This window comes from Excalfactoria chinensis, chromosome 3 (genome assembly GCF_039878825.1).
Source record: "Excalfactoria chinensis isolate bCotChi1 chromosome 3, bCotChi1.hap2, whole genome shotgun sequence".
Classification (NCBI taxonomy): domain Eukaryota; kingdom Metazoa; phylum Chordata; class Aves; order Galliformes; family Phasianidae; genus Excalfactoria; species Excalfactoria chinensis.
This window is the reverse complement of record NC_092827.1, coordinates 42,418,983-42,445,689: the sequence shown is the minus strand read 5'-3', so window position 1 is coordinate 42,445,689 and position 26,707 is coordinate 42,418,983. Positions and strand designations below refer to the sequence as shown.

Here is a 26,707-nt window from a genome sequence, read left to right as displayed (position 1 = left end):
AGGAACCTGAGTGCCTCCTCCCATTAAGAATTTATTACATTCAAGGTACAAGTCAGTGTTATAAATTCCGCATTATACAGTACCATGTAAACCCACCGCAAGCAAAATAAAAACATAAATATATAATAGAACACATCCAGGTTGCTACAAGCTTTTAAGGAAAGGAACCGAAAACCCACCAAGGCACAAAGTGTTGCCCACTCTGCATTCCAGCACCGAAGGCTCATTTACACAACAGCAGTACAAACACCAGCAGTAACTCCTTAGTGCTCCAAGTACAATCCAGCCTTTGGCAATGAGTCACAGCTAAGTACAAATGTATCGTGTGACATGTAACTGTACGAATTTATTTGTAATGCTGGAGGAAATGGACACAGGAGCATCCTCAATGCAATCCTGCTTTCATAGGCTGAAGTACGAATGACATTACATTCAGCCATCTCACCACAGCACCAGGACGACTTCTCTGGCATAAACAAGGCCATGGGGAAGTAATACCCATAAATAACGCCTCAGAGGTTCTCTGCAGAGCTTAAACACTGCTTTTACCTCTCAGTTAAGAAGACGCGGTAAATAGCTCTTCACTGTATATGCCAAGAAGCAATTTACTTCAGAAATTTAAATATATGAAAACTAATACTCATTTTCTAAAACGAGTCTTGAGGAACACCAAGAATCCAATTAATTAGGAAAGCAACAGCCCTGAGCATCAAGGACATCTACAGCTGCCACGAGCCAGGCTCAGCATTGAAGATGCTCTGCTTTCATGTTAAATTGCATTCAACATTTTGTTTCCATTAAGGGGCAGCCACTGATTCTAGATGCACACGTTCAGGGGAGATGAGCACAAGCACTGTATGTATGTATGTATGTATGTATGTATGTGCTGTTCAAGTCTAAGGCCAAAGTTAAGCCACCGAGAGCTTTATGTAAGTCCTGGCAAAGACAACTCACAGTTCAGCAGTCATCCAGGCAAAGGCTTCTAGGTATTGTTCCAGTGCGACGCTACCCACTGCCACTCAGCCAGTCATGGGTTTTAGTTTGGACAGCATTTCTCCCTGTGTTGTGATGACATTAGTCAGAAACACAAGTAAGCGTGTACGTACCTATCTATCATCTGTACACAGAGCTATACACGTGTATGTAACACACATAGGGATAGATGGTTCCAAGAGGTTAAAGCACGATTCCCAATGGGGCTTTAATACTCATTTTCTATTTTCTCTCTACACGATTGTGTGAAACGTGTTAACTGTCCCTGAGAACGATCTTCCTTGCAGGACATTCCAGTTTGGAATTTCATTCAGAAATCAGTGTACAGCTGGCACATTATTTGTAAGATCCGACTGCTTTCAGGCGGGTTTCTGAAACTAATTTTATTCTGGCGATGTGATCTCAGGTACGGGGAGACTCTTTTAAAAGCACTGAAGGTTCTCATCAGCAGAAGCCTCCATTGTTCTATTCTTTAAATTGCTAATTACAGGTACTTGTACTTCCCATGGAAAGCAGCCAAAGGTTTGCAGTTTTGGTGCATAACCCAGCCTGGACATTCTTTGTGCCTTACATTCATTCCTTTTGCAAACAGTCAGGAGTCGCTCTGTTGGTTCAGGCCAAACACGTGGATGGCTCTTGCAGCAGGGAGCTGCCCCACACCTGCCTGGTTTCCTGCTGTTGTTTGCCCTACACCGAACCCTTCTACCAGAGGATACCTGCAACCCCCTGAGGGCAAAGTACATCCCATAAAAGCAGAGCAGAAGCACAAGCAGGTGTCGCTTCTCCTCTCCCCCATAAAACCAACAGGATTCACCCGTGCTGTCAGATAACACTCCCTATTTCCCAAATATAAAGCAGTTATTGCAGAGTGCAGAAGGGAAGAGGGAAAAAGAAGTCCAGGCTTAATCTGCACTCACCCAAGTCATTCTCTCCGCCAAGCCATTTCTTTTATGACATGAAGCTAACTAACTGAACGCATAAGGCCATGTAGATGACTTGTTTACTTCTGTTGATGAAATGCTGACACGCGTAGCCAGAACAGGATTTAGGCTGATGTTCTGAAGTATTTACAAGCACTCAAAGCAAAGAAGAAAACCCCCGTGCAGCAGGTGGAGTCAAGTCCATATGTTAAAGTGCGGGTTCATGCATTGCATTGGAAGTGTGCATATACACACACAAGGAAAGAGGAATCAGGCAAACAGGCAATGGCATTTAAATGCCTACAGCAGCAGGACAAGGACACCCTTCAACATTGCAGGATGAAAGAAAAGAAAACAAAGAACCCCACACTGTCACTACAAGTGGATTCCTCCTTCCAATTAACCATTCAGGAGAAAGGAAAAAGCCCTTGGGTTCCAGGTTAAACACACAGGGACACGAGAAGGAACAAAAACAACTGAAAACACACTGAACATTCACATTTCTGTGCTACGCTACACTTAGAGTTCTTCCCTTTGTCAGCACTTCAACCTCTTAGCAAAAAAAATATACATATATATATCTATTAAGAACAGTGCAAACAACAAAACCCAAACAACACGGGAACCCAACCCGCATTCTGACCACACAGCTTCAAAAAAATAGCAACCCCCCAATTTTTGGTTTTCAAGTAGACACGTTGCAGAACTACCGCTTCAGGCTTTGCCATCAGCTGCTGCATCTTTGTTCTTACTGGGAAGGACTCGGTGACACAACCAGACCTGAGGGCTTCCCCCCTCCAGAGCAGGGAACCTAAATACACAAACCACAGCTTCTCCTCGAGGAGGCACCTGCTGTGTGTCATTATCCAAGGAAAGAAAAGCCAAAGGGCAGCACCCGACTAGCAGGGAGCAAGCAGGCACACTGTACAACTGGACGGGATCATCTACCTCATCAGTAATTCCATCTCATTCTCAAATCGCCGCTGTAACACGTTGCTGTGTAAAAAACCTTGGCACAGAAAGCCAGAGAAGTTGTTAAACCAGCTTACGATATCGTGGCCCTACGTCATTAACACAACTTCATCTAACATATCACTGAGTATCTTCTTTTACATTTGTTGATTTCTACGGTAGCGCAGTACTTCAAATCACAAGTACAATCACAGGTACTTTAAGTATTTAGATTGGTCACCACTGGTTAACGAGCAATCTGAGTTAAGCCATACAGCAGATAAATACGATGCTTTTTGTCCTCGTTCCCATACACCACCTTTAAGTGACCCAAAGCCATGGTTACGCTCCTAAAAATTCATGTCGTTCTGTCCTGTCTTAGTGACAGAATCAGAAGTGTATGTGACTGGCCACCTGAATATCCCACTTACATCACCTGAAATTCAACTTCTTGATTCCCTGCTTTGTTGCACACTGACCCCCAGTGCAATAGAAACATTCTTATTTCACAAGCTAAGAAAGTTCAGCACCAAAGGCATCAGATTTCTCTCATTTCTGATGAAAACCTTTTGTGACCAAGGAGCTCAGAACTGCACCTTTCACCCACCTCCAAGAAACCACCTCCAAGTGGTCTGAGCAGCTTCTTCCCAGCTAGCTCACATCACAGCATAGATGACTTAAATGCATGCCTGACGTTTAGAAAATCTCTCATGTTTTAACATTTTCAGCACAGTCTACAAATTGTATCACGTTACCACATTCACTTCATTGTGGACTTCCTCCGGGATACATCGCTGCAGACTGAAACTGAGGAAGGAGGAAGGGCAGGCAAAGGTGGAAACCTCCTTCTTACTCTGAGAAGATCCTTGAACCACTTTATGAGAACGGCTACAATTCCACTGCATTTTAGTTACAACCCAGAGTCAGCTCGTACTCTAATCGTTCTTCTCCCGGTCAACATTCATGCTTTTTCTCCCAGGGGAGCTGCCAGCTGCCACTGGAAAATCACCCACAGCATCACCTGGATGTGGCTGGAGAGAGGCTTCTGACGGGGAGTCCCCTGCTGCCTTAAGCGAGGTCTCTACCACAGAGTTTCTCAGGGCATCGTTCATTTCTATTACCTCAAAGTCTGCTTCGTTCCACTCTCCTGCATCCTCCTCATCCTCTTCATCTTCGTTAAGCCCCGAGCTGGACAACAAAGCCTTCCTGTCCTCGCTTTCGCTCATCTCTCTCAAGCTCTCTCCAGAAGCCGTGGCCAATTTGTACATCACGGGAAACAGCACAGCCGTCATGGCCGAAGTTCCCAGCGCAGTGTACATGACCACGGGAACGTGGCGAAACCTCCCCTGCAGGTACCCGACCACCGCAGGAATGCACATCTCCCCCAGAGCAGCACCGACCACAAAGAGAGACGCTGACTTCCCCTGGATGACCGTGTACTGCTCGATCCAGGAAATGCCGCTGGGGAAGATGGTGGCCATGGAGGCTCCGTACACCGCAGTTCCAGCCCACAGCGAAATCGGGTAGTGTGCAAAGAAAGCCAAGGATGAAGAGGAGACGGCAGAGCCAATGAGGCTCAGCACGATCATAGTGCCGGGGTATAAGCAAGCAGCACAAAATACCGACACCGCTCTACAAACAGCGAACGCGCCCCAGAAGACAGAATTCAATGCAGCCGCTTCATTTTCTTTCATCTCAGCAAAGACCTTTGCATAAGTAAATATGTAAGAGCCGTAAGTAACCTCCGCTCCCACGTAGCAGAGGAAGAACAGGAAAAGGAGAATAATAAGGGCATGGTGGTATTTGGCAACCTTGCACTTCTGCACAGAAGCCTTTGATTTGTCTCGAACCGAGCTGCTCTTTGAATACAAAATGAAAAAGAAGAAAGAAACAAAGAGCAGATAGGTCCCTATGACAACATAGGACCACAAGAAATCGGCACCAAGGTGGTGTCTCAGTGCTAGTGTAGCTGACGCTGTTGGCACAGGGCTCAGGACAGACTGGCTTGCATTTTCACCTGCATGAAGGTCTCTGGGTTCGGAACTTCCCAATGCCATTTTAGCCAGAATCGGAGCCACAAATGCACCCATGGCAAAACTGAAGTGCAAGGCCTGCAAATGAGGTCCAGCCTCTGTTCCCCATGTGTTCAGTGCAAGAACATTGCCACCTGCAGATCGGAGAGAGAAGGATTCGTTAATTTCAGCCTTACACCAGATACTGTTTAAAAAAAGAACAATTAAGTTATGAATTCAATTTGCAACAATAGCAATTCTAGTGAATACAACATTGTGCTTAACTGTAATTGTGCATTTGAGCACCTTAATCCCCTGTAGGAGGGCATTCACAGCACCTAAAAGTGGCTTGATCCAACAACAACTGCCCCTATGATGTCTGTGATGGTAGAATATATCTGTTGTGAACCCCCAAACTTGGCCGGGCCAAGCTGAGGTCACCAGCTCCCCCATAACAGCACTGGGAGAACCTTCCTCCCAAACACCCCAGGGTGGTACACAACTAACCTAGTTCCATCTGACAAACTAGTTACTAATGAACAATAACCCAACTAGCTTCCCACGGAGGAGTAAATTCTAAGAGAAGCAATGCTTAAAGAGCACACGGCACTTTATTTAAACCTGTAACTACCCACTGAAATACATACTGATCTGCTCAGGGAAGCAAAGCATACCCAGCTCTCTCATACAGAAGCTCTGTTACAGAGACACAAATAGCAAAGCCTCAGGACCAGAATAACCCACCAGGCATCCTGACCAGATGAAACAGCTCCTGTCTTTTAATTCAGCTGTGCACAGCAGGCCAAACTCACTTGTATATGGCTGTTTACGGGGTGGATAGTGTTAGGACAAGGGGGAATGGTCTTAAACTAAGACAGGGGAGGTTTAGGTTAGAGATTAGGAGGAAGTTTTTCACACAGAGGGTGGTGACACACTGGAACAGGTTGCCCAAGGAGGTTGTGGATGCCCCATCCCTGGAGGCATTCAAGGCCAGGCTGGATGTGGCTCTGGGCAGCCTGGTCTGGTGGTTGGTGACGCTGCACATAGCAGGGGGTTGAAACTAGATGATCACTGTGGTCCTTTTCAACCCAGGGCATTCTGTGATTCTGTGAATCTCAGCAGAACTGTCACCTGTGTGTTTCCAGTTCATACAGTGAAGGAACCGCTGGACCAGGCGGTCACTCACCCGTGTCAAGAACTCCCATGGCAGCTCCGATGAGCGACATCAGGGCAGTCAGCAGCAGGGACCTTTTACACCACGGAATGGCAAAAAGACCGGCTGTGGTTCCAAGCATGGAAAATGCTGGGAAGGGTAAAAAGCAAACAAATAAACACAAATAGTGCAGCTTACACTTAAATTGCAAAACATACAGCAAAGTGAGAAATAAAAAACCATTTATCGGTACGCAAGGGACAGATAATCCTAATGCGTGCTGTGACCTCATTACCTGAATTCATGAATAGAAGAGGCAGACAGAAAATTCAACGGGATGATTTGGGGGAAAAAATGAGTTTTATGAGAATGGAATGTTTCATTTTTCATTGTGCGAAGGTTTAATCTGCAAACAGGGCACCATCTGCTGCTGAGTCATTAGCGGGCCAACTATCCCAAGGAGCATTTCCCTGCAAACTTTAGAGTTAAAAGCATTGCTTTAACACAAAAGCAATAGGAAACGGTTTGAGCAAAGTGGCATTTTCCTCGAGAACTACAGAGTATCATCGCTGAGATACCTGATATTCCCACCCCTGTGGGACCTGCACGGGAAGCACAGTGAGCGGCACAGGGAAAAGGCTACAGAGGGGAGGTGCTAAACACAGCTCCTCAGTCAGAGCAGAAAGCGGCTCCTCAGCCAGCTTTCCTATGTCTGCTGCAGATCTTCACCTGAAGAACAGTGCTTAGGAGCTTCCTTGACCAAAGCATTTGAGATCTGCACAGCAGCAGAGTTTCAGCAGCTGGAAGGTGGGAGCCAAACCCCTCAGTCAGCACTCAGATGGCAGAAACGTGAGGCAGTTTGGTAGTTCGGATTGTGTTTCTGCTCTAAGAGCCATCGAATTGGAAAGAAGTTGGAGACAAGATGTATTTCCCAAGTGCTGCTGACAGACAGCTGTCTTGTGTCACATCAGGAAAACAAGCAAATCCTAAATGGCTCCAAGTTCACGCTGACTTTCAGGGGTGTATTATTTTCATGGTAGGAGGTAAAGGCTCAGATGTCAGACCTAATCCGCTCTGCCCTTGCCAGACACACAAGGATCAGCAAGTTGAAGGCACTTTACATGTGATCTGGAGCAGAGAATAAAGAACAGGGAAGAGGACAAATAAAGCTGCAAGATATGTATAACAAGAGCAAATAAAAGGAACTGGTCTGGAGAGGGGAAGGCAAGGAGAGGAGAAAGACAGACGCTGTATGACGTACTGCTCATGGCAGCAGGAGACAGGCCAGTGGGGATAAGGAGACACAAGCAAAGGAAAACTACTCTCCAAACGAACCCTGTGAGTAAAGTTCCGTGCTCGGGTTTGTCCGAATCCACTCGTATAAAGGAAGGGAGGGATGAGGAGATGGAGGAGCAGGAGTGGAAAGGTTAGGAAGGGGATGAGCACCGCTCCTGGCAGCCCCATGCTACCACTGTGCCGGCACGGGATGAGCACAGGAGGAAAGCCACGTGTGTACAGGAAGCCGTCAGGACCACAACCACTGCTCATACAGGACCCAAACACTGCCGCAGGTAGGCAGCAACCCAGCAGCGTGTTTCCAAACTCACAGAGGGGACACAAAGTTTTCCACTGTAACTAAGTCACAATTGGATCAAGGCCGCCCGTTTAGCGAAGGCAACAGTGTGACCCTGCTTTTCCCACACAGCTGTGCAAAGCCGAGCCAGTCCCACGTGCCTCATTGGTGTACTTCTTAAAGCCGCACAACGCAGGGCTGCGTGCTGCAAGAGCGTGGTTTGACAGGGAAGGGAAGCCCAGCCGTACCTTTGCCATGCACGTACTAAGTGCTTTCTGCTCAGCTCACAGCCACCGCTGACACCGCCACCAGCAGCTCCGCCACCAGCAGACCCACACTGCGCCAGGCTCCCAGCCAGCAGACGGCGACGACAACGAGCAGAAACCCGAGGTCGGGGTTTCTCGGGGCGCAGCACAGCGCAGGGCACGGCGGAACCGACGGGAGCCCCAGAGGCGCTGGCTGTCCGCGGCCGGCCCTCGACCCGCACTCACCGAGCAGGAGGTGCGCGTTGACGTGGTCGAAGAGGATCCCTCCGAGCACGGAGCCGCCCAGGTAGCCCAGCGAGCGGCCCACGAAGATGTAGTAGATGTCGGTGACGTTCTTGCGCACGTTGTCGGCCAGGTTCTGGAAGGTCGGTCCCAGCACGGCGATGCTCGTGCCCTGCAAAACAACGCCGAGGGCTTCGTCGCCGGGCCGGGCACCCCTACCCGCCCCCCCGGCCGCACTCACCAGCCCCAGGAAGGCCGCGCACAGCGCCGCGGAAATGCACCAGCGCAGCGCCGCTCCCTCCCCGCACCGCCGCCCGCCGACCACGGCAACCTCCGCGTGCGGCGCGGCGGGGGGGCGCGGGCCCGGAACGGGACCCGGTCCGGACCCCGCCGCCACCAGCCCCGGGCCGGCGAAGCGGACGTGCTTCTTGCGCTCGGCGCCGGCCATGGCTCCTAGCGGCGCGGGCCGGCACGCACGGCCGCTCGGGCCCGCGGGGAACCCGGAACCGCGAGCCCCGCCCCGTCAGCTGGCGGCGCGGCGCGGGGGAAGCCCACAGCTCCCGAACGGCTCCGCGCTGCGCGGCACGGCCCGGGCCGTTCCCATGGAGACGGCGCTCCGCTCGGCATACAAAATGGCGCCCGAGGCGCGGGGCGGCTCTGCACACAGAGGGCGCTCCGGGTACGGGCGGGGTGTGCCGAACCGCCGCACCGACGGGGGCTGTGCTGGGAGCCTGCGGACAGAGTGGGCTGAGGGGGGCTTTGCGGCGGCTGCAGCTCTTCACAGGGAGCGGAGGGCAGCGCTGAGCTCTGCGCTGTGTGACAGCGACGGGGCCCGAGGGAACCGCATGGAGCTGTGCCAGGGGAGGGGCGGCTGGGGACAGGGAAAGGGGCTGCAGCACAGGGCGGTGGACACGGAACGGGCTGCAAAGGGCGGTGGGCACAACCCCAGTGCCGCAGTGCAAGGAGCGCTGGAATGCTGCGTGGCGGCTACAAATGGGGGGTACACATTCTCTCTCTGCTTTCCTTTCTTTTGTTTCCCTTTTATCTCTGGCGCCTGAGAAAAATGCGGTCTGTCCTTCCCAAGAGCGCTTAGCTGCACCATCTCGCTGCATTTGCCACCTCTGTGACTATCTGCAGCCTCCGGCAGTGTTTTCAAGGCTGTTATTAGCGCACTTGCACAACCCAGTTATGCAGCGCTGCTCTGATTGTGTTCAGGAGTCAAACGGGAGAGTCCCTATGAAAGCACGAGTCTCCTTATCACGCAGCATTCACGACCTCCCAAGGGAAGCTGTACTTGTTGCTGACCGATCCAATTTATGGTCCTTTATCTCCGAGTCAGGGTCAGTGGCACCCACAGGTTCCTTCGGCGCTTATCAGCAGGCTGTGAAAGCTGTCCCTCCGGGCGGGCAGCCTGTGTGCCTGCCGTTAATCATACACACATCCTCTCTGTTGCGGGTGCTCCTGTGAGCTGCAGCGCTCTAAGGGCTCCTTGCTGATGTGCAAGCAAAGGAAGAAATGGTACAAAACTTACTTAAGCGTTTCCTCTGATCTTACTCAAGGGCTGGAAAACGTGTTAACACAACTGTAATGATTAAACTTCTAAATGAGTTTAAAAACAAACCCGGCTTGTAATTCATTCGTAACTTCCCTCACAAGAGCTTTTCTTTTTAGTGCTCGCTCTGCCTCTCCTGGCTGAACAAAAGCAAGATCTTGGATCGTTTAAAGACATAAAGCTTTGTCTTAGCTATCAAAGGTCATTGGCATCATTGCTGCATGTAAAGCAAGGGAGAGCTGCAACTCGTGCTTGCGCACTCTCAGCATGTGCACTTCCCCGTACAAACCTGACAGAGCAGCTACACCACACCACAACAGCGCTCTATACCTGAGTAGGATAATGAGCACTCACTGACCACAGCGGAGGGCTGCTTTGGGTGCTTTTGAAGAGGCTGTTATGATGATGATTATTATTATTATTGACAGAATTTCTCTAGAATTAATTTGATCTGCTCTGGCAGTGCTGTTTTGATGCACTGGGTCAGACAAAACGGCTGCTGATTTATTTATTTATAAGCTCTGCTGTAACTGAAACCGGGCTCTGAAGGTAACTTAGCATGAGAGATCTCTGTCTGCCCTGTCATGCCTGGGCAGTGCAGCAAGATGCACACACATGTACGTGGGGTCTCCTCGTGGCTTACATGAAGACACCTGTGTAAATCTGCTCCACCTGTTCCAAGAGGCTCATGGGGCTTTTTTAAAGCACTGTGTAGGCACGGACTATTTGGAATGCACAGGAGTGTGCTGGAAAATGTGCAGAAGTACTTGTAATGTGTTCCGTAAGGAGACCTGCAGAGAAGCGTGTCAGCGTGCTTTGTGCTTACAGGGAGGTTTGGTACACAGCAACACTCGGGCTCTTAGGAAAAGGCTGCAGGCATCTTTTTTCAGGTTTTCATCTGACACAGGAGTAGCCCAGAGAATAAGGAGCCAATAGGAGTCTTTTCCCAATAGCATCAGCTTTGTTTCTGAAAGAAAAGGAAATACTTGGCCCTGCTACAAAGGGAAAGCGAGTGAACTCCTGCGATGTTCTGGAGCTGTCAATGAGGAAACACCTCACGCTGCCAAGGTGAGCCAAGGTGAAGGTGGTGGCAGGCCAGGATGTGCTCAAAGGTCCTCTGAATTGCACTGACAGTTCTTGAAGCCGATTTATTTATTTATTTGAAGGTCACAAGTCTGTTCTACCCTTTTCCCTCCCTTCCTCAATGTTGTTTCGTCCCCTTGTGAATGCGGCAGTGTAGCAAGTTTGATGTTACATCGTAAAATGCAGCCATTAGAAAAAAGCGCAGTGCACAAAATGCCAGTGTAGGGGCAGTCAGATCACAGCGGTAATGAAAGCTGCGGGGACTTGGATACAGGAGGCTGCAGCTGAGATTCAGTACCAAAATGTGACACACGTCCTTTAGAAAGCAGATTTCCTTTAAAAAACAACACATTAAAGGTTGTGCAGGAGAACGGGACTGAAAAACGATACGTGCGGTAACAAATGGGGCACTTAAGAACTAGCATCTTTATTCAGGGTAATTTGAGGTTGCCCACAATTATGATGGCACCAGCAAAGACATCACTCAATGTGTTGTTTTTTGTTTTTCTTTCAACCTTTCTAGCAAAGCAGAATCTTAAAGAATGGAGTTCAGGCTGCCAAAATGTGCGTCTTTTAATATCAAAACCAACATACAAAAGAGGAGGTCTATAAAGACAGAGAAACACGTCAGCGTTCCCAATCCGAGCACACATCGCAGTATAAAAATCACTCAGCACACAGTTCTGAAACGTGTAAAATGCTGACACAATATACAGAAAAGCCTAAAAGGCCTGAAAACTACTTTCATCTATGTGCGCTCTCCCCAGCAGAGGGTTGGTTCCAACGGAAGCACTGAGGTGACTGATGTCAGCTCCCATGGCGGGATCTGGATCCCGTAGGGTCCCGTGAGCCAGCAGGGCTGCCAGCACAGTGCTTGAACTCACCCATCAGGATGATCCCGGGGTAGCAGCAGTGATTTGCATGCTGAGGTACTCCAACCAGGGCCACAAGGATGCACCTCCTGTTCCTCTGACATGCACTATGTGGAGCGAGTAATTGAGCGGGGCGTTTTTGCTTTGAAACTGTGGTGTCTCTATTTTATATATTAAGAACGTGATCAAAGCCTTCATCTATGTGTGACAGTTCAGCACTCTGCTGGGCTGCCTCAGCCTCCTCTCCCACTCCGTGAGAATGCCTTCTCTACCAGGTGATGGCTGCTCAGAGGTTTAATGCAGGGACGAGGTATGAGAAGTACCATCTATATACAATAGGATGTGCATCGGCTTTGAAAATCCAGTGCCTTCAGTGAGAGTTTAGGACTGTACACATCCAAACATCATGCACGAGGAGCCAAGAGAAAAGCATCAAACGCTTACCTCACCTGATCCCTAACAGACCATCACTTGTGGCAATGCCATCTGTGCCTTTGCAATGGAGGGAGGTCCCTGAAGAGTCATTGGAAATGGGAAATTTTGAATGGTTAAAAAAGGTATTTGAGATCTTTGATGCTTCAGCAGTCTTCAAATACATCGAATAAATCCAACAATGATGTTTATAAATGTTGCTTTTCATACTGTTGAATAGCACAGATGTCAGTAAGAACATGGAGACTTGGCACTATTGCCGAGCAGATTTAAGAAGATTTCCAAGGATCTCAATACTGAGAGGGCATCACAACTGTCAGCCATACAAACTATCAAACCAAGCCCACACTCAAAATCGGTTTTGCTTTTGAGATCCAGTGTATGCAGTTACAGCACGGAGCAGGACTACGGACTGCATCATAAATGAAGCTGTTTCTACCCAGTATCTTCTAGAAGCTCACCCTGAAAGTACCCAACGGAAAAAAAGGAAGAGGACTATTCTGTGTCTATGCTGAGACAGCAACGTATATGAAAGCACGGACCTCTTAAGAGGGGGCTACATCTGCACCTCAGAATGATTTAGGGGTTTCTGTTGAACTGAAGCAGTATTTTCATTACAGAATCCATCCCAACGAGAGCAAATCTGACACACGTTACATCATCAAAATGGGAGTTCTACAGGTTCCCTATGACTGGGCTTCCACACCCAACATTAAGTTTAATTACAAAACAATTATTCAGATGAAACAAAATGGAATATTTGGAGCTTTTTCCTTCCAGTTTTCCAAACCACAAACCTTTCTACACCACGCTGTCCTTCTTCTAAAGCATACCAACCCGCCGCTGTTTGCGATGGGCGTTCATCTGTTACCTCCTGAAAGGGGAGATAGACCTGTAGCCTCCCTTTCCCAGCCCCAGGGCACTCCCAGGGCAGTACTGTCTCTATCCAAGTTTCTCAATGTTGAATTAGTCTCACTGCCAACGATCTGAATTTTTACTTCCATTTTAACTGCTTCTTATCTAATTTTAGGACGCAATCCTCTCACGTGTCTGTCTAATACAGACGTTTTTCTACTGGGTATTCATTTCCCCAGTGGATGTGAGCTGGCAGTAAAGATGCTATCCGAATTCTCATGCATTCATTTCTTTAAAAGCCCTTTCTGAAATCTCACTTTCTGGAAGCCTTTTCAATTGCAGCACTGTTGTAAAACAAGCACGGGCATCAGCAATAGGTTCAGTATCCCAGCAGCACCGCACCAACTTAACTTCAGGAGTCCTATCTCTGCATCCGCCGCCTGACATCCTGAGTTCAGCGTCTGTTTCTAATCCTGCTCTGGTCTCTGCTGTGTGACCATTCCCTCTCAGTTCCCTTCCCAAGGCCACCTCGTGGGGTTTCTGTTGTTTTTAATGCAGTTGATACTGGAGGAGATAATTCACATTTTTAGTTACTCAAATACAAACACTTGGATTTTTATGTATGGAGACATTTTTGAAGGGTCTAGCAATAATTGATCCATATTAACGTTACATTATTTCTGTATCATTTATAAATCTCAACAGCGCTTGTTTTATATTCTCTCCTGGCTATTTTCAATACTCCAAGCACCAACTCAGGAAGATGCCACAGTTACGTCAGGATGTCTCATCATGACAATGTCAAGTCACATTAATGCTAAGAAGCAGCCTTAGCTGTCGTTACCAGCTCCCAAAGCTACAACACATGAAGCAGAAGGAAATGAGAGGTTTTTAATCATACTTCATCAGCAGAATGCACTGCATGGCCCAAACTCGGTAATACTGAAAAACCCCGCCTGCAGAGATACGCCAGACTGGAACAACACGAGCTGCTGCTATTTTGCTTCTGTACTAAAGGCAGCATTTGGCACGTGCTTTAATTAGCAATGCTATTAATGTCTTAATGAAATTTCACCAGTACTTGTGACATGCAGAAACACAAGGCCCAGAGAACCCAAAGGGATGGCTGCTGTAAGCACCTTTTTCCACCTCTAAGTCCTGCTGATATACTCCATTAACTCTGTAAAATCCAGTTCCTTCCAACATTACATGAGACAGGAACTGCAATTCTACAGTGCAGAGTATCAGCGCTGGTCTTTGACAATTGGGAAGCTCTGCGTGATTCCATTTGAAGGACTTCTTTAAGCTGACAGATGTAAACCTTTAAATAGCACAGCTGATAGACTGTTTCAGATCACAAACGCTTGTGGGCTTTCTTTGCAGTTTACTGCAATGCTGAAAAAAAGGAAAAACCACAGACATAGAAGAGACATGAAGTGATACAATTTTAAAACAGTGTCCCTCTGTGGTTCACATAAAGAACAGGCACTGCCACTGATTAAAATGCATTTCAGGGTGCACTTGGTCTTCAGATGGCATTCAGTTTACTCTTTGCTATGACGCTCCTGAAGACTGCAGAAATGCTCATCGGACTTGACGTAAAGGATATTCAGGCATTCCCACCGCCCTGCTCAGCCATACCCACAGATAAGCAATGCATCTGGAAGAGTTTTTAAGATAAACTGTGTTGTTTTCTTCTGAAGGTCTCGTGCTTTCAAATATTTCTCAGAGAAGGAGATATCCAGAAGCATACGCCTGACAAACAGTACATAAGAACACAGAAGCAATCGGGACACATTGTCGTATGATAAGCAACCAAGAGGACGTGCAAAGACTTTTCTTTACATCTGAATACAATACAGAGCTGTGAAGGCCTAAAATAAAGCTGCGTGTTCGCTTAGTGCAAATATCTTGTTGAACGTTGTTTTAACAGCTCACCTTTATTTCCACATGTCAAGAACGATCTCGTATTATTGCACTTAGGATGTATCTTTAAAGCTGTCTCAGTTTTGAGGAGAAAAAAAAGCATAAAAACCTGAAGGGTACAAGAGGATGATTTGAAATTCGGGCTAATCCACGATCCCGCTCTGAAGTATTGCTGTCAGCATAACTGCAAAACCACCATCAGGAATTCTGACGCTTAGCTGAAAAGAGACTACGTACACATCAATAGTATTATTGTGTTACCAAAAAGTATCAAGAATCTGTAATTCATCACCTGTACTTCCAGATGCGTTTGCATTCTAAGCTCAGTTTGTGCAGATCCAAAGCCTGTTTCCATCCAAAATGTCATCTCTTTGTTCAGGCTACTGCGAAAAGGTGAATCAATGCAAAAAGTGAATGATTAAACTGAGCCATCTGGGGGTTTAGAGAACACAAAACAGATGTTTAATAATTTAGCTTTGTCATGCTAAATGATTTCAGTGAGAGTGGAGGGATTCTAAAAGATGCGTATTTACTTTCATAGAATCAGAGGATCACCGAGGTTGGAAAAGACCTCAAGGCTGTCCAGTCCAACCATCCACCTACCACCAATATTTGCCCACTAAATAGAATCATGATACAGAATTCCAAAAGACTGTAAAGCAGCATGAGAAACTTCAAAACGCAATTGGTTTTAAGAGCTACTAAATGTTCCAGTATAAAACACCCCTGGGTGTGCCTGCATTGAGCGGAGCACAGAAGTTACTGAAGGATCCTGGGTCAGTGAACCAAACGCAGCTTCCATACTTCCAAGAAATACATTCTGATGAATTAGAAAAATATTCTCTTCACACACAGAAATGCTACGCATGTACACACTAATGCTACAAAACTTCAAATACTCTGAAAACGTGGCTTGAAATCAAACTCAACGACTCATCAAAAAAAGTTCAATGGTATAAAAGATTCTTCGAGCAGTTTTGCAATTTCAGCAGTTCAGAACTTCTTTAGTATCACGTAGTATCTTCAGCCAAAAAGTAGAAATGTAGCTTTGGTAGAAGAAAGTCCGTCTTGTATAGGAAAAGAAAGCATCAAACACCCGATTCCATTTCTTTGACTGGCTTTTCCGCACCACCTGACACCAAAGTGCTCTCGTTTTCCAGCATTTTCTCTGTAGTTTCTCCATCAACAGTTTTTGCCCTTTCTTTCAACTTGTGCCGTTCGTGGACCCAGGGGATGATGCATAATATTGCTCCGCCAATAAGCGGGGGGACTCCAGCCAGGTAGAACGCCACATCGTAGGTACCGAGGCGATCACGAAGCAAACCTGGAAAGACAAAATCACTGCAAGTGATGCTTTTGGAAAATAGAAAAATCATGTATGTCTGAAGCAATCTTTTCAGAAGTCCAGTAAATCAATAACCCAGAAGCGTCTGCTAAATTCATCATATATTCTGGAGCTCAGACAGAAAAAATCCAATGTAAAAGTAATGCATATGATATAGGAATAGACAATTTGACAACTATAGAAGCCTATTTACAGCTACAGACCATATTTATTCTCACCTGCAATGGGTGGGCCAACTGTCATAGGTATTGACATGAGTCCAAGGAGAAATCCTATGGCCTGGGAGACATCCTGAGCCCCAACAAGCTCAAAAGCAATAGGAGCCATAATGCAAATGAAGCACCCATCAAACAGGCCCATGAAGAGACAGACAGCAATGAGGCCTCCAAAGACGTGGCAGAGCGGAATCATCATCGACATCAAGCCAATAAAGAAGAACGATGCCACCTAAACATGACCAAAGAAGAATATGAAAACATATTGCGTCAAAAAAGCCAAAATAACTGGAATAGATGAGCTTTCTTGCTTACGTGGAAAATTCATATGCCCACCCATATTTACTTTAAAACAAATAAGGACACATTAGCACTATTAGAAATTAAGAAGCAAATGAATCAAACCCTTAGAACTGTCATAATATGTGATCAGAGTGATTTCACAGCTGAAGATGAAGAGACAGAGCTTTGCACGTTTTTCTAAGCAGATCGCTGGTCTCTCAATTCTACCCATCCAGAAAAAAGAACAAAAACGCCTGCAGTTTTACTGCAAGTTTGACACGTATTTCACAAAAATAATGGACCATGTCTCTGCTTTGTAACTCACGTAACTGCTCAGTGCTGTCTTTTCACTATTCAATTCAATATTGAGATTTCCAAAGAGTGTAACAATAGGTACCGAATCAACCCAAATCAGCCAGATTAGGTTCCAGGCTCTTTCACCAGGGAGTCTAAACGTATGCAACTACGGCAACAGACACTTCACGAAGTTGGTTCTTTCTCAAGCATTTTAGTTCAGCATGATGTGGTACAGACCACAGCCATTAGATGTCTCCCTCGTTACTTCTTGTTTGTAAAAAACAGCAATCCAAGAACACCCAGGAGTTGGTAACACCCGAGTTACAGCTTTACCCACCCCAAAAAAAACAACCCCACTAACTGCCACCTTCTCAAAACACGGCGCTTGTAAGTGCAGAGGGGATGGGCATCCATCTTTGTTCTCAGGCTTCTGCATTTCTGGGAACTGAAGGAGTGGTGCTTTACCTCCTCCACATGACTGTGAGTAACCCACTGCACGCAGCAAAATCTTCTCAGCTAAGCATCTCTAATAGTCTCTTTGGCCATATCAGCATATGCTATGCACTCAGCATACTCTACACTGAGATGGCACCTACGAAACATCAGGAAAGGAGAATGAGAAAATCCTTAATGGAAGAACTCGGGGAAATCCGTAACTATCAAGAAATTACAGATAAAACCGGGAAAGAAGAACCTGCAGAATCACCAAAGGTTTTCTCACTCCCAAGTTAATGATGAGTAATTCCCAGCTGAAGATGGCCAGCAAGCAGTAGCCATAGTTTCACAGTATAAGCACCAAAATAGATCAGGAGAAAGATTCACAAATTTTGCAACAAGGGCCCTCAAGTACCAACAGGGGGACGCTGCTTCCTAAAGTGCTGAAATCTCTCAGCATTAACATCTGCTGTCAGTTTATTGTCTACTTACCCACCTACAGCCAAAGCCTTCAGAATGCTTTTTGTGTATATATGTATATTCCTTCAAAACCACATGAAGACGTACCTGTAAATAAACTTTTTTTGCACCAGGAATATAATCTGCAACTCGGCCAAAGATCAATCGGCCAATCCCTGAAGTAATGCCCAGACACAGCAGAAGCACCTCTTCTTGCACGCTGTCACCAAATCTGTCTTCCACGTGTTTCATCTGTTTGAAAAGAGGGTACGGAAAATTGACTGGTTTTAAAATGAAAAGGAAATCTTTGACATTTTTGAGTTAGAGGTGAGCTGTGAGTCTCTGACTTCAAATATGGCTACAAATGATCAGCTTGCTTATTCTGCTTGGGTAGCATGTTTTTTTTTGCACTGAGTTAACTGTATTAAGTGCAATACAATGAAAACAACCTGAGAATGTGTTTTCACTTTATTCCCATTTAAGGACCTTATTTCAAGAAAGCAACGAGGCTCATACCAGGAAATTAAAATCTCAGAAACACTCCCCCAGCCACATGTCATGCACTAGCAAAGGATGCTGCGTAATGCTGAATGCACAAACAATCTCTGCTACATCTGTTAGGGCACACTGAAGTCCCAAGGCACAGGATCGTGAGTATCAGCGCAGTCCTATTCTGTGCATTAAGACAGATGCAGATACTACCAAACTTACAACAAAGTTCAAGGGAGGAGCAAGAAGGAAAACGGCAGAGGCAGACAGTGCAGGCAGGAGGGGCCCTCGTCCCAACATCCACGGACCAGGACCAGGAGGAAGAGGAGCAGGAACCACCTGCAGCGCCAAACACAGAGGCAGGGCCTTCCAGGAGCGGGTACATTAACAGCAGCAGAGTAGGGCAGACAGACAGACTGGAGAAACAGTTTCACAAGCCATTCTGACCTAAAGCACTACGGCAACTGACCTCCAGTCCTGCCAGCAGAACATCAAAGACAGATGTGACGAACTAACAGTATCAGTAATTCCAGCCTTCTGAGTCACGTATAAGGACAAAAACAAATTGCGAGACTGACTAGATGGATGGATTTGGATTTCCTTTACAGGAACAGCTTTTATGAGCATTAAAGCACAAGAAGTCCATGCGATTGTTTGTCTGTTTGTTGTTGTTTTGGGGTGGGCTTCATGATTTGTTTGTTAGGAGGAGGGTGTTAAATCAGCCACAAAACCCGGAAATTACCCAGATCACAGACTTTTGCATTAACCGCTTTTTGAAACGCTGCTGGCAACACCAAATATGTCAAAGTACGCGTGAAGAGATGCAGAAATTATTCGTGCAACCCTGTGACCTCTGTGCTCATAACTACCTCCAAAAAAGAACCTGTGAGGACTCCGAGGTGTGAAGAAGCAGAGCGAAGGAACTGATAGGTAAGGAATGACGCACTCACCTTGCCTCGCGTGTTTTTCTACACACTGACGGACCTCACCAGTAAAAAGTCAGAGCGTTTTTTGTTATGAATATTTCTGCTACGTGACACATTCTCACACAGGGAGGTGGTGGAGTCACCGTCCCTGGAGGTGTTCAAAAAATGGATGGATGCTGTATGGGGAACACAGTTTAGTGGGGAAATGGTGGTGATGGGTGGATGGTGGGACTGGATGGTCCTGGAGGTCTTTTCCAACCTTGGTGATTCTATGATTCTACAGTTCTGAACTACAGAATCCTTATTCCCTGCCTACAAAATACTCAAGAATCTCTTGTTAATACACAAGCTGAGCCTTTTTTTGCCCCGCCATAAGCACAGTTTGCTAAGCTGTAGTTGATTTTCTTAAATATAAAGCCAGCTGCCTTATGTTTACATATCACAGAAAACCTAAATCTAGTATCCGTTTGCCTAATATGTAATCCATTTTGTCAGAAAGCACGAAAAATAAGAGTCGGGTTAGTTTTGTTTGTAAGCACAAAATGTAGCTGCAGAGGACATACACTCGCCATCCCTATTTTTGGCAACTTTCTTCTTGTTTCTGGGAACAGAATCGGATTTTTTCTTCTGGAGTGACATTCAAACAAACTGTTGCATGAAATCCTTCCTGAGAAAGGGGAGAAGAAAAGCTGGCAGTTTCCCATCCCCACCTTTATGCTTCTGTCAACACCTGCCGGCCGAGCTGCCAGAGAAACCTTGGAATTTTCTGCCATTCTTCTCACCTGTTCCACTTTCATGTTCCTGCAGCCTCTGGGTTGTTTAATTAGCAGACCTCATTTATCCACTCCCCAGAGGCTTTTCATGAGGTAAGATAAAGCTCTACATCTAGATAACTATTAACCCTGTACCCACAACTGAGCAACTGGGTTTCTCAAAGCAACGCTCCCAGAGTGAAATGCTGTTCTCTCTCAGGTCAGCTCGGGGCGGGGAGGGGGGAGAGAGAAAGATATTAGATCCAACCACTTTAAGTAGGAAAATAACCGCTATGAATCCTGAGCTTCATGTATCTAAATTAGTATTTGTTTTCAGAGCTCATTCCTTTTAAGAGCACCATAAGCTCTAAGAGGGCTTCCAGCTAGATGCAGCAAGAAACCTCCATGGGAGGACACAGGCAGTGGAGCAGGCTATCCTGAGCGGTTTTCCAGACCCAGCAGGACAGAGCTCTGTGCAACCCAATCTGACCTCAAGGCTGACTCTGCTTTGATCAGGAGTTGGACGAGAGATCCCCAGAATGTCCCTCCCATCTCAGTTACCCTCTCATCCTACCCCATATGCTCCTTAACAACACATTCACTCTCCAGCATTACAGCCACTAAGTAACGTGTAAGTAACAGCAGCACTAACTGAATATCTGAAAATACACTGCTTCAGGATTAATCCAGTATTGTAAGTGCTAACTAATTAAGGAATTACGGACGTCTTGTAACTATCATTTAAATACATTTATTGATGATGAAGCAGCCTAAACAGAAAGCCTCCAAATTTTAAGATTTCCACATTTCTAACTGACAAAACTACTCAAAAATCCCATGGTGGATCATGGCTTGTGGGCTTTCCCAGGCAGCATGTCATGCATCAGCACACTCTTGCCACTGTAGAACCATACACATTAGAGTTACATGACTTTTTAGGCAGACAAATGGGGTCCCAGGCACCCAGCAAACACCAAGGTCAAAGTGCAGGTTTTGTCCTCTCTCGGTAACGTACCTAGCTCTCCCCATTGCAGCTGCACGCATGGCGAATTGCAAATCTAATTCCTTCAAGAGTAGAAGAGGCCTGCCATTTCACCTGAGCTGACCAGTACAAATAATGCAGATCCAAAGGAAGGCATTCTGAAGGAAATCTAGCATTGCAGATCTCTAAACAGCGACTTATGATGCATAAGTTCTGCCACACTTCCAAATTATGAAGGCTGTAAGTTTGCAAATAAAATAATTATCAAATAAAGAATGTTCTGCTTCTCCCCCCACACCCTCTTTATTCTAATTTTAGAATACACAACTTTCCGAAGGAAGCCGTGATTCTTTTTTCCATGCTACAGAAAGAAGAACAGAACTGAGTCAGCTAAAAGTCTGCATGATTTGCCAGACTAGCACTCCCTTCTTTACCATTTTACAAGAAGTTATCTTTGTATTTTCCAAATCAAGATGTAGACAGTACACAATAGAACTGAATACATCCCTGGCACCAGCATTCTACCGTACAATCTTGTTCTCTGTATCAGGGTAACACACAGATCGTACTGTCCAAACTCTCATTCCTTTTAAGATAAGACTAAAACAAAGATTAGTCACATGTAGTGGCTATAAGGGTTACCGATACGCTCTCTTGGGTAACTCTCCATCCAGCCAAGACACAGATTTTGATAAGACATTCAGTTCAATGCATGCACATGGAGCTATGTCCATGCAGTGAATCCATGATGCAGGGGGGAAAAATCCAAGTACTGATCCAGTTGTTTTCTCCAACCTCAAGAACCGAAGAACACCAATTCAAAAGAAACAATAAACTAATAAGAAATTTTTTTCTCCATCAATTGCTTTCCTCCCAGGTATATTCCATTTGGGGAATTCCCAATCAAATACAACTTTAGTAGGTTAAATGCAGCATAATCTCTTTCTCACTGAAAAAGATGGCCAACAGCAAAATACAACCTAGAAACCTCATATAAAAGAAAACGCTACAAGTCCTGATGTCTGACATTACCCTTATGCTGGTTTTAAATGAAAGAAAGGGAACGTTCACAGAGATTGCTGTTACAATATGTAAACTGGATATAATATTCCAGTCAAATCCATCTGATCCACATCCACAGTTTTCTGAAGAAGCTGGGGGGTTCTTTTGGTGAAAGGGTAGTGCACACAAACTTTGCATTCCTAACAGATATCCAAAGTAAAACTGTGAGTCCTTGAAATGCCAAGTGGTGAAACGTGACTGCAATTATCCAATATGCAGATGTGCATGAGATGTCAGCTGCCCCCGAAGGCTGAAAGTTTCAGGATGTACCGAAAAACACAGCATGAGATAACTCTAGATAAATCACTGCTTGTTCTATAACAGAAGAACACACACATTAAAAAAGAGTAAAAATACTTGGAGAAATCAGTTGCCAGAAAACTGTACGACAGTAGGCACATGGAAGAGCATTTAATAAGGCTAATACATTTCTGTACATATGATGAAATGAGTTTTATCGATGACCAAAAAGAGAGCAAAGGGACAATTCCTGAAATAATATCGACTCCTGAACATCAACTGAAAAAGCAACTGACAAGCCAGAAGGCATGAAACAGTACTATTAATACCTAATGATAGCACTCCCTTCCAAATGGATCTTGGATGGATAAAGCAGCTTCTCCTCCTGCTGTTTTGGGGGGTTTTATTTTGTTTTTAACAAATGAAGTGTGTTCACATGACAAAAATGTGACAACTAGCAGGTAACTCCTGCTTACACGCTTGCTACAGCTGTGATAGTTCCTCTTTATAGCACTGGTAAACTTCATCTGCATAACAGAAGAATAATAGGAATGTAATGATTACATGACAATCAGGGATTTTTCTATTATTCCACCAAATAAAGCAGGTGAAATAGAATTTTTCCCACATCAATGATTCAGAATAGGTATGTTCAGTTTTATTTAAATGCAGATTACATCAGTCAACAGATTAACTATGAGGACTTTTTAAGGTGAAAAAGGCCAAGAGGGTGCATGTCAGCTGGGATGCCTGAAAGATATTTGGGGAATGGTGCAAGAAAACATGCTGGGGACAGAGCAGCCTGAAGCGTGGGACAATCTCTACACCACAGCAAGACATGAACCACAACTTCTGCTCCCTCACTCTTACACTGCACTTTCTCTCAGCCTCAACGCAGGCCAGCTCCCATTGGAGACACAAGAGGCAGCTTAAAGAAACTGGCGTAAGGTTGCTGATGGATTGGCTTGGCTCAAGCAGCCACAAGGCAGGAAAGAACACGTATTTGGGAAAGCTCACAGAGACTGAGACAAAGAATGAGTGTGCCCCAGTCTAACACTAATAAGCATTCTCACTACCAATGGGGATAGTGAAGTTGAGGGATACTTATCAAAGCTACAGATAACACCAAATGAAGGGCATCTGCAGGTACTGTGAAATAAAACCAAAGTTCAAAACGATCCGGGCATCCTGGCATCCTGGTCAGGTAATGCGAGCTAAACATCATTCAGTTTCATACAACCTTTATGAGGTAAATGATGCTCAAAAAACACCACAAGGTAAGAAAAAAAAGTAATCAGATAAATGAGCATAAGAGGAACTGTTAGCAGTTCTTCACAAAGGGAACTGAAAGGCTAGCAAGATCAAACTTCAGCATGTTCCTATAATGCCATCATACTGCAAAAACAACAGTAGATGGGTCAATTCATAAGACATACAGTGTGATCTTCACAGCCTGCTCAGTGCGAGTAAAGCCTCAGCTGCATTACGATGTCTATATGCAGACATTACTCATTACTAAAGACATGGACTAACTGGACAGAACCCAGAATACAGATCTGGCATAAGCTTTAAAGGCTTATATTGTAGAAAGAGATAAAAAAAATAAATAGAAATGGTAAAATATGCCCTTTAACAAAGTCAGTCTGTCCTCAAACAACTGGATAGTCAGTGGTTTCCACAGTGGGTGTGAAGGCCAGAACACAAAGCTATGGGCCTAAGCTGCACAAAAGGACCTTCATTTAGACATTAGGAAAGTTCTTCCAAATACAGAACAACTGCCAGCTATCCCAGATCAAAAGAGGTGATGGGGATTTTGAACACTAGTTAAGCTCTACTTTGACATTAGATAAGCCATAAATTAAAGTACTACGGTTCTTATTGTCCATCATTCAGTGAAGTGACTTGATGGATGTATATAGCCCCCATGTATATACAGCCCTGATGGATGTATATAGCATGTACATACTTACTGGCTATTTATGGTAACTCGACAAGTTTGGGGATTTTTGTTGTTATTTTCTTAACACACAGTCCAACTTGGTAAAACTCTGCAATACAATCATTCTTTTCAAATCACTGTAGCATTTATTCGTGTGATAAAATGTTCCATATAACTTGTGTTAAGGAATTAAGCAATGCTATAACAATGGATCAAGTAATCCTGTGCAAATAATTAGCTACAGGAAACTTCATTAGTAATCAGTGATTATTAGCATTGTATGCAGTGAGCCTATTTAAAAAAAAAAAAACAAAACACTTTGACTAATGTTCTAAATACGATTATCACCAATTGCCAAAGCAGCTACTGGGAGGGAGCCAACTAGAGAATAATATTTAATAAGCAGAAACTAATACTTAATAGTAGAAGGCTAATACTTAGCTCATACCTGAACTTGCAAGTTCATACTTGCTTACAAAGCTAAACTGAAAACTTACAGAATGGACTGGTTTTGTTTAGCACACTTAAGTAAGACTGTATCCTTGTCTGATACTACAAGTGTTTGGGTTACCCATAAAATACACCACGTAGCACACTGACAGAGACTGAAACAACAGGAATCAGAGTGTAACTCAGACCTTTCAATCTGCTGGTATTGTACAAACACGGGGAAGTCCGCTTTGTTCCTCTCTTTCAACATCTTACTGCACATAACTGAACATATCTGCTACATGATGTATTTTTTTGCAGTGGATTCTCATATCCTTCTAGAGGAAAACAAAATACACACTCTTGACATTTATTTTTCTGTTTCTATTCTTTTTGACTTATGATTTTTACCTTTCTCCAATGTGCGCTTTGGAAACAGCTTAAATACGTTTTCATAACAAACAGGATTTGTTTTTTCTCCCATTCCCATCACCCCCCCAAAATCAAAAGTGGGTAGTCAACAGCCAAGAATAAGTACTGCCAGATCAACACTGAGGAATACTGGGAGAGAAACGGGTGCACAGGATAATTACAGAAGTGGATAAAGGGGGAAAAATTCACTAACCTGGGCAGTCAAACTGCAGCAGATGTTGAGATCTGAAGGGAAATAAATGCAAAGATTAGAAAAGCAAGTAAAGCATGGGGAGCCACTGAAGATTGAGGGTCTCAGAAATAACCTGCTTAATTACATGGGACTTCACAAAACCAGAGCCTTGCTAGCCTTTCTGGGGAGACAGAAAAAATGACAGATAAAGTGGATGAGAAATGCAGGAGCACTAAAATCAACAGGTATAACTCTGATTTTCCCTGCTTATCTACAGCATGGAGAAAAATCTGCATGACACAATGACCTGCGAGTACTGAACATAGTAGAGTTCAATAGTTACTCTCCTATCCTTTACAAAGCAGTTGAACAATAATCTCTGGGAAATGAAAAATGCAGCAGCCTTCAGGCAAATGAATGGTGGAGATCTGAAGAAATCATGGAACCATAGAAATGAGTGGGCTTCTTCAACAGCAACCAAGGAAAGCAAGTGAACATGGTGATCGAGGGTGACTTTTTTTCTCCCAGTTTAACAGTGAAAAATCCAAACATACTGATCAGAAATTAAATACTTTTTATACAATTTCTTTTCTTGTTAGTGATGGTTTTTTAACTTAAGCAGCAAACCTATGGCTTAGTACGAGTGGTTCATGAAACAAGGACAATACTTACCTTACAAGAACTGAATTCCTTCAGGATGTGCTATGTGTATGTACTTCACTGTGGAAGTGCATGTATTTTAAATGCTTTAAGCTGGCAGAGATTTGGTTACTACAGTCCATACAGTAGATGTCATCCTTTTCACCATTGTTTGCACTCAGACATACAGGACAGCTGCGTTTCTATTTGTCTCCATTATGAAATCCGGAGACACACAACTTTAAGGAAGGGGTGCTGGATTAGGACTGTGCACACAAAATGCACCACCTGAAGAGCTTCAGTTATTGCAAGGTATGTAACAACTGCCTCCTTGAGCAGATTCACTTTTGTACTGCAGAGAACTCCACAGAAATGCCACCAGAATGCAGAGATGATCACTTTTGTGAGAACAGTAACTGAAACTGTTTTAAAGTCTCATCTAGAGACATCACAACTGACAGTATTTAGGGAACACAACATCAGTAGGGTGTCCTTGAAGAACTGCAAAACTATTTGTAAGCAGTATTAAGAACAATGACTTGGGTCCTGTGAACCGTCCATCAACTACTACAGTGAGGTTCAACCCAACTCTCCTCTAGTTTGTGCAGATGCAGCAGCTCAGCTCTGGTTGGGAGAATTCTGGGTGCTCACCATACCCTCTGTATTTTCCAGTATCATTCTTTTTAATGACTTTTTCTTTCTAAAGTTCTGCCTAGGGAAGGTGCCACTTACATGTAGAAAATGGCTATCTTTCCGAATGGGCAGAGTAGAGAGACTGTTTATTCCCGAATGAATAAGGCCT

The 26,707-nt window shown here is 45.0% G+C and overlaps 2 protein-coding genes across 2 annotated transcripts in view; both read right to left on the bottom strand.

The window, feature by feature from the left end:
- Positions 1–18: 18 nt before the first annotated feature.
- On the bottom strand, positions 19–8,662 carry MFSD4B (major facilitator superfamily domain containing 4B). The gene is made up of 4 exons (XM_072333589.1): positions 8,332–8,662; positions 8,094–8,262; positions 6,063–6,179; positions 19–5,031 (listed from the first exon to the last, which is right to left on the bottom strand). The coding sequence occupies exons 1-4, from the start codon at positions 8,536–8,538 to the stop codon at positions 3,800–3,802; spliced, it is 1,725 nt and encodes a 574-aa protein (XP_072189690.1). The 5' UTR covers positions 8,539–8,662; the 3' UTR covers positions 19–3,799.
- Positions 8,663–15,244: 6,582 nt separating this feature from the next.
- Positions 15,245–26,707, bottom strand: part of SLC16A10 (solute carrier family 16 member 10) — a 56,353-nt gene continuing 44,890 nt past the window's right edge. Inside the window, exons 4-6 of the mRNA XM_072331829.1 lie at positions 17,952–18,095; positions 16,374–16,602; positions 15,245–16,134 (exon numbers count right to left, since the gene is read on the bottom strand). Coding sequence (XP_072187930.1) covers positions 15,899–16,134; positions 16,374–16,602; positions 17,952–18,095 — 609 coding nt within the window. The 3' untranslated portion in view covers positions 15,245–15,898. The remainder of the gene's footprint in view (positions 16,135–16,373; positions 16,603–17,951; positions 18,096–26,707) is intronic.

What these genes read in the sequence shown, in the direction of transcription:
- MFSD4B (XM_072333589.1), bottom strand. Translation starts at nt 8,538, where the DNA reads ATGGCCGGCGCCGAGCGCAAGAAGCACGTCCGCTTCGCCGGCCCGGGG. An exon ending in GCGCGGCCTTCCTGGGGCTG is followed by an intron (nt 8,263 to 8,331) that starts GTGAGTGCGGCC and finishes GTTGTTTTGCAG; the next exon opens with GGCACGAGCATCGCCGTGCT. An exon ending in CATGGGAGTTCTTGACACGG is followed by an intron (nt 5,032 to 6,062) that starts GTGAGTGACCGC and finishes TCCGATCTGCAG; the next exon opens with GTGGCAATGTTCTTGCACTG.